This window comes from Saccostrea cucullata, unplaced genomic scaffold, assembly GCF_032062105.1.
Source record: "Saccostrea cucullata isolate Sc308-1 unplaced genomic scaffold, CSIRO_AGI_Scuc_v1 ctg334, whole genome shotgun sequence".
NCBI lineage: Eukaryota > Metazoa > Mollusca > Bivalvia > Ostreida > Ostreidae > Saccostrea > Saccostrea cuccullata.
The window spans coordinates 71,020-86,704 of record NW_026923666.1 but is presented as its reverse complement, the minus strand read 5'-3'; the positions used below and the strand labels follow the sequence as shown (position 1 = coordinate 86,704).

The window sequence follows — 15,685 nt, the reverse complement described above, 5'->3', positions numbered from 1 at the left end:
CATATTTACTTTTGAACCATGAGAGGTAGAGACTTTTTATTTGGTATGTGTACACCACTAATGATGCTCTTCCAAATGAATTCAAGGTCATGACCTTGTGACCTTGACTGACCTATATGCTAAAAATAGCTTTTTAGAACTTTTACCATAACTTTTGAACCATGAGAAATAGAGACTTCAAATTTGGTATGCTTACTTTACTAATTAAGCTCTTACAAATGACATCAAGGTCAATGACCTTGTGACCCTGACTGTGATTTATCTGCTAAAAATATTTTTTTGAACTTTGTTGCCGCCGGGCGCATAGTGTTTCACAAACACATCTTGTTTCTTTCATGTCATTGTGCATTACTTGTGGCAAGACTTTGGTATGCAATTATGAAATATGATAATCTTTGTCATGACTTTTGATATTGAGTTATGATGCACTTTTAAGAAGAAGTAACTTTTATGAAATCCAAGTGTCTTTGTTATAAGTTCAAAACAGTAGAACTTTTTTTTTTTGTAAAAATTCAAACCAAAAAAAAAAAATCTGTGAAATTTTAGGAAATAACACAATAGTAAGGTACACATGTGTAATTTGGATGATTACACCAAAACTGTTTGCCAGTAAATGTTGGATACATTTACAGTGTATTTGGTACATGTTTGTTTCTAGAAATGTGTGCCACATCTTAAAGGTAAGTTTTATGTAAAAAATGGTTTACAAATTACATGTAACTTACATCCCTCTTTAAATGATTGTATATTGTTTAACGTCTCTCTTGAGAATTTTTCACTCGTATGAAGACGCCACCACTTGCTGGTGGAGAGCTACAAATTTTGTCCTATATGCGGCACTCAGGGCCATTGAGCAAGGAGAGATCTTTTTAATGCCAACACCTACTGTGACATGGGACCTCGGTTTATACGGTCTCATCCAAAGCACTCTCTTTCAATAGATGTTGGCATATGTTTTTGAAATTGTCAGTGATGGCAGCATTATTAATTTGAGAATGTGTGTATGTATCAAGTAAAGGCTAATCTAATCAATCTTTTATAATATAGATTACTGTAGTTTCATCAATATTCGTTGAGCACCAATTTTCGAGGATTTTGTTGTTAAGCAGATCCACAAATTCAAATGTTCATTGAATAAATAATAAATAGTATATTCATTTGTATAGATAATGCTTTTTTCCACGAAATTACATGTCCTTGAAAACGTTTGTTTACAAAATCCATGAAAATTGATGCCAACGAAAATTGATAAAACCACAGTATAATGTTCTTGTATTTTTTGTAGACTACAGAATGCCTAGGAAGAGGAGCTGGAAGAAAGCTGCTGTGAAGAAGACGAAATCTTCTAAGGCAGATGTGGGTGACAAGTACCCCACAGATGTTGGCCACGTCCAATCATCTGTGCCTCTGGGTGTAGGCCACGTCCTAACACCTATGACATCTGTACCGGCAGGGGTGATCTCTACCACCCCTGTGACAGTGGTCTCTGCGGCTCTCCCTGAGACCACTTTGAATCAAAATTTATCTCAGAATTTATCTCAGAATTCCTCTCAGTTGTTTACTCAGAATATCTCTCAGATTACAACTCAGAATATTACTCAATTTACAATGAACAATTTTCCAAAAGAAACATCACATGCACTACAGGGTAACTGTATGCATCAGAATTCAGATAATCTAGTGTTTGGGTCTTTCCATCAGGGAAGCATGAGGTTTTCATCATTTTCAAGAGGTAATCAGTGTACATGCAATTCACTTATGATGTTGTCAAATGCATATGAAAATTTTTCATTCACTAGTTCCTTTTTAGATCAAACTCTGCTCAAGGGAGATAATTTGTACAACACAGTTGTGAAGAATCTTCAGAATGCTGGTAAACTGAAAAGTAGATTACTGATGTTTGATGAACTACCAATTCATATTGATTCTGGTGAAAATCACCACATGGTTGATAAGTTTGGTACATTGTTTGGCTTATTAGTTACAGATGATAACAAAAATCAAATTCAAACTCTACATGAATGTCTGCAACAGGCATTGAGATCATCTAGATATGTTTTGGTTATGATTGGCTCTATATGTTCAGCACTGTACAAAGCTTCAGACAATGATTTTTATTTTTTTGACTCGCATTCTCATGGGGAAAATGGTTTGTCTGATTGTGATGGCAAGTCTCTGATGAGACACAGTTGCTGCTTAGATGATTTGTTAGGGTTTTTGTATGCAATGTATGAAAGTATGCACATTGAATTTGCAACTGAATTTGAAGTGATGCCTGTTGCCTTTCATACACTTATTCATAGCTTCCCATGCAATAATCAAAGTGTACATCAATATTGTAGATTAGATCAGTCAACAACAACTGCTTTCACAAACAAACAATCTGTTGGTAGTAATACTAGTCACTTAAAAACAACAGAGATAAAGAAAGATAAAAAGGATTACATGAGAGAATATATGAGAAACAAGAGACAAGATCCAGAGTTTAAAGACAAGGAAAGGGACAGTAAGAGAAACAAGCGACAAGATTCAGAGTATAAAGGAAAAGAAAGAGACAGTAAGAGAAACAAGCGACAAGATCCAGAGTTTAAAGAAAGAGAAAGGGATAGCAAGAGAAACAAGCGACAAGATTCAGAGTATAAAGGAAAAGAAAAAGACATTAAGAGAAACAAGAGAAAAGATCCAGTGTTTAAAGACCAGGAAAGAGACAGTATGAGACACAAGCGACAAGATTCAGAGTATAAAGGAAAAGAAAGAGACAGTAAGAGAAACAAGCGACAAGATCCAGAGTTTAAAGAAAGAGAAAGGGATAGCAAGAGAAACAAGCGACAAGATTCAGAGTATAAAGGAAAAGAAAAAGACATTAAGAGAAACAAGAGAAAAGATCCAGTGTTTAAAGACAAGGAAAGAGACAGTATGAGACACAAGCGACAAGATTCAGAGTATAAAGGAAAAGAAAGAGACAACAAGAGAAACAAGAGAAAAGATCCCGAGTTTAAAAACAAGGAAAGAGATAGTATGAGAAACAAGAGACAGGATCCAGAGTTTAAAGACAAGGAAAGGGACAGTAAGAGAATTAAAAGGCAAGAAGAAGAGTACAGACATGATGAGCAAATAAGAGATATAATGAAGAAAAAGGAAATGAGACAAAATCCTAACCAATTAGAAAAAGAGAGATTGAAGAAGAAAGAAAAGAGAAAAAACGAAGAATATAGAACATCAGAAAATATTGCTGCAAAACAATCAAAAGCACACTCACGGGAAAGTTTGGACTATATTGAAACTGAAAAACAAAGATACAGAAAAAGTAAATTTGGAGTTGATGCAGTGGAATGTGTTGACAATTTTCACAACAATGTAAAATTGGGTCCTGTGTTTGTATGCACATGTTGCCAACAGACATGGTTTCACGAAAGTGTTTCAAATGTCGATAAAATTTTGTTGGATGCTGAAATCAAAAGAAAATATCTTACTAATACAAAGTCTGTAAATGGGCAGGAATGGATATGCAACACTTGCAATTCAAGCTTAAAAGAAAGTCGAACTCCAAAACTCTCTTTTGCAAATGGAATGACATGGGTACAAAAACCAAGTGAACTAAATTTGGTACCATTGGAAGAAAGACTTGTATCCTTAAGAATTCCTTTCATGCAGATAAGAGAATTACCAAGAGGAGGGCAGTATTCCGTAAAAGGAAATGTTGTAAATGTGCCAGTTGACATACAACCAACAATCAACAGTCTTCCAAGGAGACTTGATGAAAATATTACAATACCTGTGAAGTTAAAAAGCACTCTTATTGTCATGAAAATATCCGACCTACAAAGGTTTTGATTGCTTTACATTGGTTAATGAAAAACAGTGAATATTATCAGAATTCAAACATAAACATAGATGACAACTGGTTCCATGAAGTTACCAATTCAGCAAATGAATTAATGAGAGAGTTTATTGAGGGCCACACCAATCAAGGTTCAACAATGCATGATGAATCAGATGAACCAGACTCTGACGAATTCTGTGAAGTTGATAGTAGTGGTAAGGATGGAAATTGTGATACACTATTAGACAGTGACTCATATGATATGAATCAGATCTTCACATTTGCTCCAGGAGAGGGACAACGTCCACTTAGTTTGTATCAAGATCAAATGGCCGAGTATTTGTCATTTCCAACAATATTTTGTGGTAAAGGAAGAGTAGAAAACAATCAGCGTCAAGTACCTGTTTCATATGCTGATATTGCCAAGTGGGAATTACGAAGTGTTGATAGACGTGCTGCACAGTCGGTGCCAAACTTGTTTTTCAAATTGAAAAAAATTCAACTAAAACAGGTAACAGACAAATGTAATTTAGCTCTAAGAAAGTGCAAAACAAAGGGGAAAACCTTTACTGCAAACGAAATAAGAAATCCTGATCAAATTAACAACATTGTTAGACACAATGAGGGATTTTATGTATACAAACAGTTGAGAAATTCGCCGCCATATCTTGAAACAAGGAAGAAAGATGTTTTTGCAATGATACGACAGCTTGGTCTACCAACTTGGTTTATGTCCTTTTCTGCTGCAGATACACGATGGAATGACCTGATAAGGGCACTAGGAGTCTTGAATGATGGCAAAGAGTACACAGATTCAGAAATTGAGAGCATGACGTGGACTGAAAAATCAAAGTTAGTTCAAAAAGATCCAATTACATGTACAAGGTACTTTGATCATCGTTTTAGAACTTTTTTGAATACTGTGATTAAGAGTGATCATCATCCTATTGGCAAGGTAAATGACTTCTTCTATAGGGTTGAATTTCAACAAAGGGGATCTCCACATGTTCACATGATTGTTTGGATTGAAAATGCTCCAAAATATTTGGAAAATGATAACAAGGAAATTGTTGCATTTGTTGATAACTACATAAAATGTGAAAGAAATACAGAAGACAAGATGCTAGAATTACAGGTGCATAAACACTCTCAAACATGCAAAAAGAGAGGAAAGGCTGTTTGTAGATTTGGATTTCCACTTCCACCACTCCAAACTACAATGGTATTAGAACCTTTGGATAGTGAAGTTGAGAAATACAAGAAGATGTATAAAGCTATGCAGGACAAAATGAATGAATTTAAAAATGGATGTGATGTAAGCTTCAGTTTTCAAGAGTTCTTACAGGATGTAGTACAGCTATCTGAAGATGATTATATCAAATGCATCAGAAGTTCCTTGAGAGGACCCAAAGTATTTCTAAAGCGCAAACCCTGCGATCTTAGAGTGAATGCTTACAACAGTACCCTTCTTCATGCATGGGCAGCTAATATTGACATTCAGTATGTCTTGGACCCATATGCTTGTGCAATGTACATTGTCTCATACATAAGTAAATCCCAAAGGGGTATGAGTGATCTTCTGAGTAGAGCTGCAAAAGAAGCAAGAGAGGGCAATCTTGACATTAAGAGACAAGTTAGACACATTGGAAATCAATTTCTCAACAGTGTTGAAGTTGGAGCACAAGAAGCAGCATATCTCGTTTTGCAAATGCCACTTACAAAAGCATCAAGAGATGTAATGTTTATAAACACATCTCCAGTTGATGACCGTGTAATACTTGTCATACCTGATTCAGAACTTGAAAAGTTGAATGCCAACTCCACAGACATAGAATGCAGTAACATAGTCAAAAGATATGCAAAACGTCCAAAACAACTTGAAAACTGGTGTTTAGCTGACTACATTTCACAGATAGATGTAGTTTTCCCCAAAGAAAATATAACTGAGTTTTCTGAAATGGAAACAAATGATGATGAAACACTCCAGTCAGAAAATGAAGACAGTGGATCTGATAATGAAAGTGAATTTAAAGATGACAGCACATTAGTTGTGTTGAAAAATGGAATCAAAATTAAGCGCAGAAAAACACCAAGAGTTATAAGATATGTTCGCTATAGTTTAAAGACAGACTCAGAAAATTACTATAGAGAAAAGCTAATGCTGTTCACTCCATGGCGAAATGAAAGTTCTGATCTTCTGTGTGGACAGCAAAGCTTTGAGCAGTCATTTAATCAGAAGAAATTTTTCTTAGCTCAGAAAATCAAACAGTATGAACACAATGCTGATGCACTTGAGCAGGCAGAACAGATTGCGCAAGATGATTTGACAGAAGCATATGATGAATTAGCTCCTGGTGCTCAACAAACTGAGGCAGAAGATGAATATGAAGGAAATGTTGACTCTGAAAAATTTGTTCACTTTAATCCTGAAAGGCCAATTGAACAGAGAGAGTATGATATAGGAATTGATGTTGGAATTCCATCAACAAGACAACTGAGTGAGCAGAGTTCTGTTAGATTACCTGATGATGAGTATTTAAAGCTTGTAGCCAGTCTAAATTTGAAGCAACTTGAATTCTTCAATCATGTTATGCAATGGATCAAATGTAAACAGGAACCTATTTATGCATATCTGTCAGGAGGTGCAGGTGTTGGGAAGTCAGTGTTAATCAGAGCACTTTATCAAGCTTTACATCGGTATTTATGTGCTAAGGAGGGAGAAAATCCAGATGATATACGAATTCTTCTTTGTGCATACACTGGTAAAGCTGCATTTAACATTAGTGGTCAAACAATTGCTTCTGCATTTCATCAGAAAATTAACCAAAGGCAGCAAAACATGCATTGTGATGAACTGAACACATTTAGAACTAAATACAATAATTTGTCAGTTGTTATCGTAGATGAAATTTCAATGGTTGGCAATGCAAAGTTGGAATTCATCAACGATAGACTTCAGCTTCTTACTGGTTTGAAGAGGCCCTTTGGAGACATTAGTATTATTGCTGTTGGAGATTTCTTTCAACTTAAACCAATCATGGATGGATGGATTTTTCAGGATTTAAAACAAAATGCCCAAGCACTTGCATGTAGTCTTTGGAAAGAAAACTTCACTTTATTTGAGTTAGATGAAGTAATGCGACAAAAAGATGATTTAGAATTTGCACAGCTTTTGAACCGTCTTCGTCACAATGAGATGACTTCTGAGGACTTGGATATAATTCATGAGTGCATAATTGCTGAAAATAGTCCAAATTATCCACACAATGCTCCCCATCTTTTCACAATGAATGCGAAAGTAGATGAATATAACAATAAACTTATAGAGCAACTTCCTGGTGAAAAAGTCATTGTAAAAGCTGTTGACAGTGTTCTCCAAGACCACAGTAAGTCTGTGAAAGACCGATTACTCAGATCATTGCAAAATCAAGATGATGTAAGCAAAACTGCAAACCTCATGACAAGACTAACTCTAGCCATTGGAATGATATATGACATTACAGTTAATATTGATGTTACTGATGGCTTGACAAATGGTTCATCATGTACTGTATTTCTTGTTGAAAATAGATTACCTGGTGTATCAAGGCCAAGTATAGTGTGGGTGAAGTTTTTAGATTCTGCAGTAGGGAGAATTGCTCGACAGAAATATAGACATCTTTTCCATGATGATGTTATGGATGATTGGACACCAATATTTGACTGTCAGCGATCTTTTGTTTTCAATTCAACTACGTATCAAAGAATACAGTTTCCTTTAAGACCAGCTGCTGGTAAGACAATACATAAGGCTCAGGGCTGCACTGTTGATGAAATTGTAGTAGATTTGTCTCAGACAAGGACGAGGAAAACACCACACATTCATTATGTAGCTCTTAGTAGAGTTAGATCTGTTGACAAATTGCATATTCTGAATTTCAATGAGCAAGCATTAACTATTGATGAAAAAGTTGTAGAAGAAATGGAAAGAATGAGGAAGGATGCACCTCTAAAACTGTGCTATCTTCCATTGTACAAAACAGAGCAGAACAAACTGAAAATTATGTTTAATAATGCAAGATCTCTTCACAAACATTTCGATGAAATTAGAAATGAACCCAATGTTGTAGCATCAGATATTATTGGTTTTTCAGAAACAAGATTAACCATCAATGACGAACAGAATTTTATGATGGAAGGCTACTTGACTTTGTTTAATCACGAAAAGAGAAGTGACAGCAATCGTCCTCATCACGGAACAGCATTATACGTTAAACAAAACCATTTGATGACATGTATCTCAAAATTCAGCAACACTTTGCTTGAATTCATCATAGCTTTAATAAATTTCAGAGACCTTGGAGAAGTGCAGATAGTTGTTTTATACAAGTTCCCAGCATGTTCTTTTAAAGAATTTGAATGTGAAGTTATGTTGCACTTAAAACCTTTTGTAGACACAGAGAAAAAATTGATAATTCTTGGAGATTTCAATTTTGATTTGTTTACAGGTCACAAAGAATTTCTGAATTTTATGAAGTTGAATTTGAAATGCACACAATTGGTAAAAAAGGCAACTCATGATTCAGGTTCACAACTTGATTTGATTTTCACAAACTTCCCCCATTGTGAAACTGACGTGATTGAGGCATATTGGTCAGACCATAAAATGGTTTACTGTACATATTCTTTATAGATATGATATAAGGGACGCATGAGTATTAATTATTTGGGGGAGATACGTCATCTTGTCCCCTCTCCCACCTACCAATGTGCCAGTGTCACTTAGTGACATTTGGTACATTGATTACTGTATACAGGGTTATATTCGCCCTGGCTGTGTTATTTTCACCCTTTTACACAATTTTGCAACGTTTTAAATTTTCCCCAGTCACAGTTTTATTGAAGAAATCATACAGTGTTCTTTTAATTTACCCCCTTTTAAATTTGTCTACCTCTAAGATGGATGACAGGGGAAAAAATAAAATGGGGCGAATATTTCCCTGTATACAGTATTTTATAGGCACCAATTACTTGATGTAAAATTTTGTTAGTTTTTAGGCATATGTATACTTTAAACTAGTACGATTTTTTATGTGGATTAATTTTCAACAGACAATTAATAAATGTATACAAAATAATTGAATGTTGCATGCTAAGGAAAATTCATGTACCATCAATGGCAATCATTCATGTAAAAAAAATGATGATCATTTCATTATGTGTTAATATTTATAATTTATGTATATACTGTATTGATGTTTGTGAGTTAGTTTTACCCTTACTGTTTAGATTCTTTTCTTTAATGATACATGAATATCATGAACTTGGTATTTTGAATATACATGAAATATTTTGAGATTACATGAATTGTTTACAAAGTTTAATTTAAAGAAATTATTGAGTTCTGCTAAATAATGATTAGAATAATGTACTAGAAATTTACACTTGCATCAAGTAATTGGTATCTTTGATATATGTTCAACACTGTATTCTATAGTTTTATGATGTAAATTCACTGAATATTATCTGTTCATGAAAAAAATTGCTGTATAGAAATATTGTAAGTTTATTAATGGTACTGTGTCTTGTGTCATTTAGTCACTGCAGAACAATACTGGAGTACATAAGTATAAACTTTAAACTTTTACAGTGTATATGAATTAATATTTTGTCCAGAGCAAATGTAATAACAATTTCAATGTCAATATTCTTATCATACATGTAATTCAAGTCTTTATAGCTATTTTACCTTCTGAACTTTATATAGGAAACATTTTAACAGAAGTATAATAATATAAGTTTACACATGACACAGCTAATAACCAGAGAATATGTTGAGACCTAAGTCTTTATCCTATATGAAGACTTATTGATGATTTAATGATCATATGTACATGTAATTACTTCAGATGCAATTACTTTATAATCAACTTCATGCAATATTGTAGATATCACAATTGCTGAATCTTTAAACAGGCTGGGTGGTCAACAAATTAATCAATAGATGCACCTGAAAATGAAATACTTGCAAATGTTCAAACGCTATATTTAAAACCATTATCTCTGATTTTATACAAAGATCTCAGAAATTAGTTTAATGATCATGACCATCCAGCATACTTATTGATTTTTGTGTAGAGTGACTTGTTTATTCTTGTAGCTGAATTAGAATTTTATACATTTTGAAATCACAGCTCAGTTATATATATATATATATATATATATATATATATATATATATATATATATATATATATATATATATATATATAGATATATATCATTTACATCATTTTGTTTTGAAAAAAATGTTCATTGTATACATGAAATTTTGTGTTGAAATACTGAATATTTTGACTTGATTATTTATCTTTTTTGATTTTTTTTCTTAAAATGTTTAAGCTAGTTTATTGTATTTTTGTATTTCAAAACATTCAGAAATTGCTTTAAACATTTACTTTAACTAGCTTTAGTTACCTGCATAGAATAGGAAAGCAACCTGCATAATCAGAATAAAACTGACAACTCATCATAACTTACTAGTATATTGCTGATATCACTTAACTCCATATTAATTGATGTTTAATTTTCTCCAGCATTGAGATATTTAATATGTGACCACCATTATATTATAATCTAATGAGAATTGACTATATATTATACACTTATACCCAGGTAAGTATGAAAAGAGGAGGTCAATGGACAGCCCGTAAAGGGAGGTAAACCTACCTCTTTATAACATTACAATTTTTCCTATAAAAGAGAGGAAAAAAAGGTGGATCACTATAATTTCTCATGACTGGTCTTAACAATCAAAAGTATTGATTGCAAAAAAATCCTTATCATTCCTTTTGGAATATTACCATCAAGTTTAGGTAATCTGATTCCTGCAGGTACTCCAATTAAATATTACTTATTAATTTTTTTTTTTTTAAATAATAGTTGATATTCAAAGTCAGATTCTGTTGACCATCATATAATTATTCACTTTCAGTTGCAATCTTTCCAATTTTCGCTTTCGTTATGTATAGGAAAGATTTACTATTAAGTGAACTTAAAAATAAATACAGTGCATTTCGTATCTTTCAAATGATTACTTTGATGTATTCAACTTTCCTCTAAACAAATGTTTTAATTGTTTACAAAGCATCTATGTTTACATATAATGTTATTGTCAGGAAGTTTTGCATTTCTGTCACAAAATTGTTGCAAAATTGCATATTTGATACTGTGTGCATATATATCTGTTAAAGTCTTATAAAATTTAGATAGTTGATTGTTATTAACGCTTCTTAGTTTTTATTATATTATCTACTAATTGTCTGATAAATTTTCACAAAATCTGTTGAATGTTGTAAAGAAATAAAAGTTAAATCTTATTCATATTTTCTGTTTTTATTATAACTGTCATAGCTAATGTTACATCCCCAAAAAAGGAGAGAAACGTTATTGTTCAATAATAGCATATTACACTTCAGAGTTGACAGTACAAGTGCTATATTCTGCAGAAATACTAAAATACTGAGATTGACCTCTTATATGACTTAATTGATAATGAGGTAGGCATTAAGTACTGGTTGAAAAGAAAGCCATTCTTAGCAATTTTATGCTTAGATCAAACCCAATTACAGTAAATGAATAAAAAGAGGAAGTTCATACTCTAACATCTACATGCATAATTCTTGCAAGTAAAGGTCTTTTACTCAGGTGAGCGATGTGGCCCCTGGGCCTCTTGTTCATTACAGATTAGAAATATCTGATAAAGTCCTTCTTTGCTTAACTTTAAAAATATTTTAAGTCTTCCGTCTGATCTTTCAACACTCTGTTGTTTTTCTGCCATATTTTGGCTTTCTTGCACTTCCTTTTGATAAACTGATATTTTCTGGTTTTCATTCCTTTTCAAAAAATGACATACTATTAATCTATTATTCCCAAGATTTCCGCAATTTTTACACCACTGTTACCTTTACTTTTGAGTTTTAGTAGCAATTTTTTTGTTCATCTATCAAATCCTCTCCGCTGGCAACCATTGCTTGTAATCTGCATACAACAACTTTATTTGTAAACAAAGACTTACCTCCCTTTGATCAGACAGTAGTTACGGGGTCAGAGTATCTTCACATTAGTAAAACATGAAAATGTTAATGAAAATGTATGTCTTTGAAACTCGAGTCAGCAATGTTGTGACTTATAATTAGGTACATGAGTGTGAGTGTCGAGTACAGTTCTGAATTTGCAGCCCTCCGCCGGCAAGGTGGTGGCGTCTCAATATGAGTGAAAAGTTTTCGGAGATGTAAAGCAAACATTTTTCTAAAGCTCTTTATAATTAGCTAACGTTATACTAGTATGTTTTTCCTTCATTTTCTTTGATGAATAAATTAATTGTCACATATTTTTTTTCTCTTACAGCTGCATGTGTTCTGGTAGAAAACGAAGTTTTCATACGGAAAATAGCATATGCGCAGGAGAACCTTCCTGATCGCATTCCGGCTGATGCAAACACAGCTTATGGGTTTTCCTTTGTTTTGTCATGGATTTCGTTTGCTGTATACGTTATAGCTGGTGCTATCTTCCTTTTCACCTCTCACAAAAGAAAAGCAGAAATGGCAGACGCTATCGACGAGTTTGTAGAGGAAGACGAGCCAGTTGTCATCAGGCGTTGACGTAATACTTCCGGTAGAGTCATATCCGCTATACCCTAAAATTCGAGTGGAATCGTATATCCTTCTCAAAAAGTGATACGAATTATCCATTGACCCTAGACCTGGAAAATGGCTGCTAGTGTTTTCCCTGCGAATCCAAGATCTCATACCAGATCATTTGGTGATTATTTGCATTCCACTGGATTTCCCGAAAAGTTCCAGCACATACTGAAGCGTTACATAATACGAAAAAAGGAGGGAAATGCTTATTTCCGGAATGTCATTGGGTTTTTTTTTATCTTTATCATTAGCATTTTTTAAAATTTTCTTTTTTCATTTTTTAACGTTTATAATTGCTCATCTTTAACTGCATTGCACTGTATTCAGAGTGCTTTTTTATAAGAATTAATCGAATGGCCTTTTAGCACTCTGTGCTAAAGCTTTTAAGAATATTATGTGTTGCAGATACAATTACCGTATATGTGTGCAAAAAAGAGAAGAAGAAAAAAAAACAACTCATGAATAGCTTTATCCTCCTAAAGTTTATTCCCGTGCTTTTAAGCAGCCAATAGAAAACAGGTCTTATTGAGGCAAATAGAAAAAAGATGCATTTTTACTTTTCAAGTTCCAATAATTTTATAAAATATCAAAATATTGGTGAGAGAATGCATAATAGATATTTTTCTAATACTTATAACAATATTTAAGACGTACAAACGTACGAGGTACCTAAGTTAAAAAAAAACATACGATTGCACTGTGTTCGAAGAATTCCGCTTTTCCAGTTGTCCCAAGAAAATTTTTATTGTCCCCTCTATAAAACTTCAGAAATTTTAAATATGGTGCGTGATTTTATTTATACTTTACACATGTATGAATCATTTTTTTTCACTTATACATTAATATTATCTTATCATGCTCTATAAGGTTTCTAAGCAGTCAGTTCGTTGTTCAATGCGCACAGAACTGCAAAACCGATTTCTCATTATCAAATGTCCTTGTAGATTTGCACCATGAACCCATTATCAATAAATTGTTAAACAATTTTTTTTTACAAAAGACAGTTAAAACATTATTTTATTTCCTTGTTGAAAGTTAAATTAAATCCCTAAATTCTTTAAAAATTGAATAGATTTATAACAAGAAGGAAGTTTGAAGGGGATAATTTCTTTAATTTCAATATATGCTTCTATCATTGAACATGTAAATAGTTGTCACTATTCCAAAAATGTACATAAATGTATTTTATATTTTTTCACTTTTCTAAACCTTAAATTATTGAGTCAATAAGTTGTCTATGTTAACAAATGAAGTAAACTAAAGTTTACTTTAGAATTTTTGTAAGGGTTCTAATAGTCTTTCCTCTAGCATTAAAAAACAACTAGTAGATATTAAAACCAAAGCAATATTCACCTACTAAATAAACTAGGAAAGTATAATATGTCTTTTTACAATTTAACATTCATTCTTGAAAAAATACTATATAACAATTTGGACTGAATTTATAAATCTACTTGAATCAAATAAAGTCAATGATGAAACACGAAATCTTGTTTATACTTCTTTTTCGAGAGACATTTTATTACTGTCAAGAACTTTTGACAGAGAAGTTATAATGCCAGGGGAAGGACATTCCCCAGACATACAAGTATAAACTATATTAAGGGGGAGGACATTCACTATACATGTAAATAAACTACTGTGTATAACAGCCAGGGAGGAGGACATTCATAGACATGTATGTATACTTCTATACAGCCGATGTGTTGGACCGGAGTGCAAGCTGTTGCGCAAGGCCGCGGGCAACCGTTTACACTCCGGTCCAACAGGTCGACTGTATCCCGAGACTCCTGTCAACAAATGTTTTGTTATACTCCTTTACCGAATGTAAAGATAACTCAGTTTAGCCTTGATTGACGTCAGCGGGCAATAGTCTTTTTTTAACAGTAAATTTTAACAGTTCTTGAACCGATAGTCGGGGAAAACAGTCGAACTGTTGAGAGAGGGACGTTAAACAATATACAATCAATCAATCAATCAATCGAACTGTTGGACATTTTAAAGAAATTATATAGGGACTGTTTAGTAGGGGTATAATAATCTATATAATTGACAGGGGGGGGGTTAACATTCCCTAGACATATCAGTATACTACTGTATATTACTGACAGGGAGGAAGACAGTCCTAGACATTTCAGTATATTACTGACAGGGAGAATGATATTCCTTAGATATGTCAGTATACTACTGTATATTACTTACAGAGAGGTGGGCATTCCTAGACATGTCGCTATACTACTGTATATTACTGACAGGGAGGACATTCCTAGACATGTCGCTATACTACTGTATATTACTGACAGGGAGGAAGACAGTCCTAGACATTTCAGTATATTACTGACAGGGAGGAGGATATTCCTAGACATTTCAGTATACTACTGTATATTACTGACAGAGAGGGGGGCATTCCTAGACATGTCGCTATACTACAGTATATTACTGACAGAGAGGAGGACATTCCTAGACATGTCAGTATACTATTGTATATTACTGACAGAGAGGAGAACATTCCTAGACATTTCAGTATATTACTGACAGGGAGGAGGATATTCCTTAGATATGTCAGTATACTACTATATATTACTGACAGGGAGGACATTCCTAGACATGTCAGTATACTACTATATATTACTGACAGGGAGGACATTCCTAGACATGTCAATATACTACTGTATATTACTGAAAGGGAGGAGGACATTCCTAGACATGTCAGTATACTAATGTATATTACTGAGAGGGAGGAGGACATTCCTAGACATGTCAGTATACTACTGAATATCACTGACAGGTAGAAGGAACATTCCTAGACATCTCAGTATACTACTGTATATTACAGCCAGGGAGAATGACATTTGTAGACATGTCGCTATACTACTGTATATTACAGCCAGGGAAGGGGGTGCATTCCTAGACATGTCGCTATACTACTGTATATTACTGACAGGGAGGAAGACATTCCCTAGACATGTCACTATACTACTGTATATTACTGACAGGGAGGAGGATATTCCTTATATATGTCAGTATACTACTGAATATTACTGACAGAGAGGAGGGCATTCCTAGACATGTCGCTATACTACTGTATATTACTGACAGGGAGGACATTCCTAGACATGTCACTATACTACTGTATATTACTGACAGGGAGGACATTCCTAGACATGTCGCTATACTACTG

At 33.6% G+C, this 15,685-nt stretch overlaps 2 protein-coding genes across 2 annotated transcripts in view; both read left to right on the top strand.

Moving 5' to 3' along the window:
* Positions 1-13,496, top strand: part of LOC134264619 (uncharacterized) — a 36,083-nt gene extending 22,587 nt beyond the window's left edge. The window contains exon 4 of the mRNA XM_062746899.1: positions 12,212-13,496. Within this exon, the coding sequence (XP_062602883.1) occupies positions 12,212-12,465 (254 nt within the window). The 3' untranslated portion in view covers positions 12,466-13,496. The remainder of the gene's footprint in view (positions 1-12,211) is intronic.
* LOC134264614 (uncharacterized) lies at positions 7,275-10,144 on the top strand. Its single transcript, XM_062746893.1, has 2 exons — positions 7,275-9,349; positions 10,076-10,144. Exon 1 carries the CDS (start codon positions 7,281-7,283, stop codon positions 8,493-8,495), a length of 1,215 nt encoding a protein of 404 aa, XP_062602877.1. The 5' UTR covers positions 7,275-7,280; the 3' UTR covers positions 8,496-9,349; positions 10,076-10,144.
* Positions 13,497-15,685: the final 2,189 nt, after the last annotated feature.

Bases quoted from the DNA above. Each gene is read 5' to 3' on its own strand.
- LOC134264614 (XM_062746893.1), top strand. From the start codon at position 7,281: ATGACAAGACTAACTCTAGCCATTGGAATGATATATGACATTACAGTT.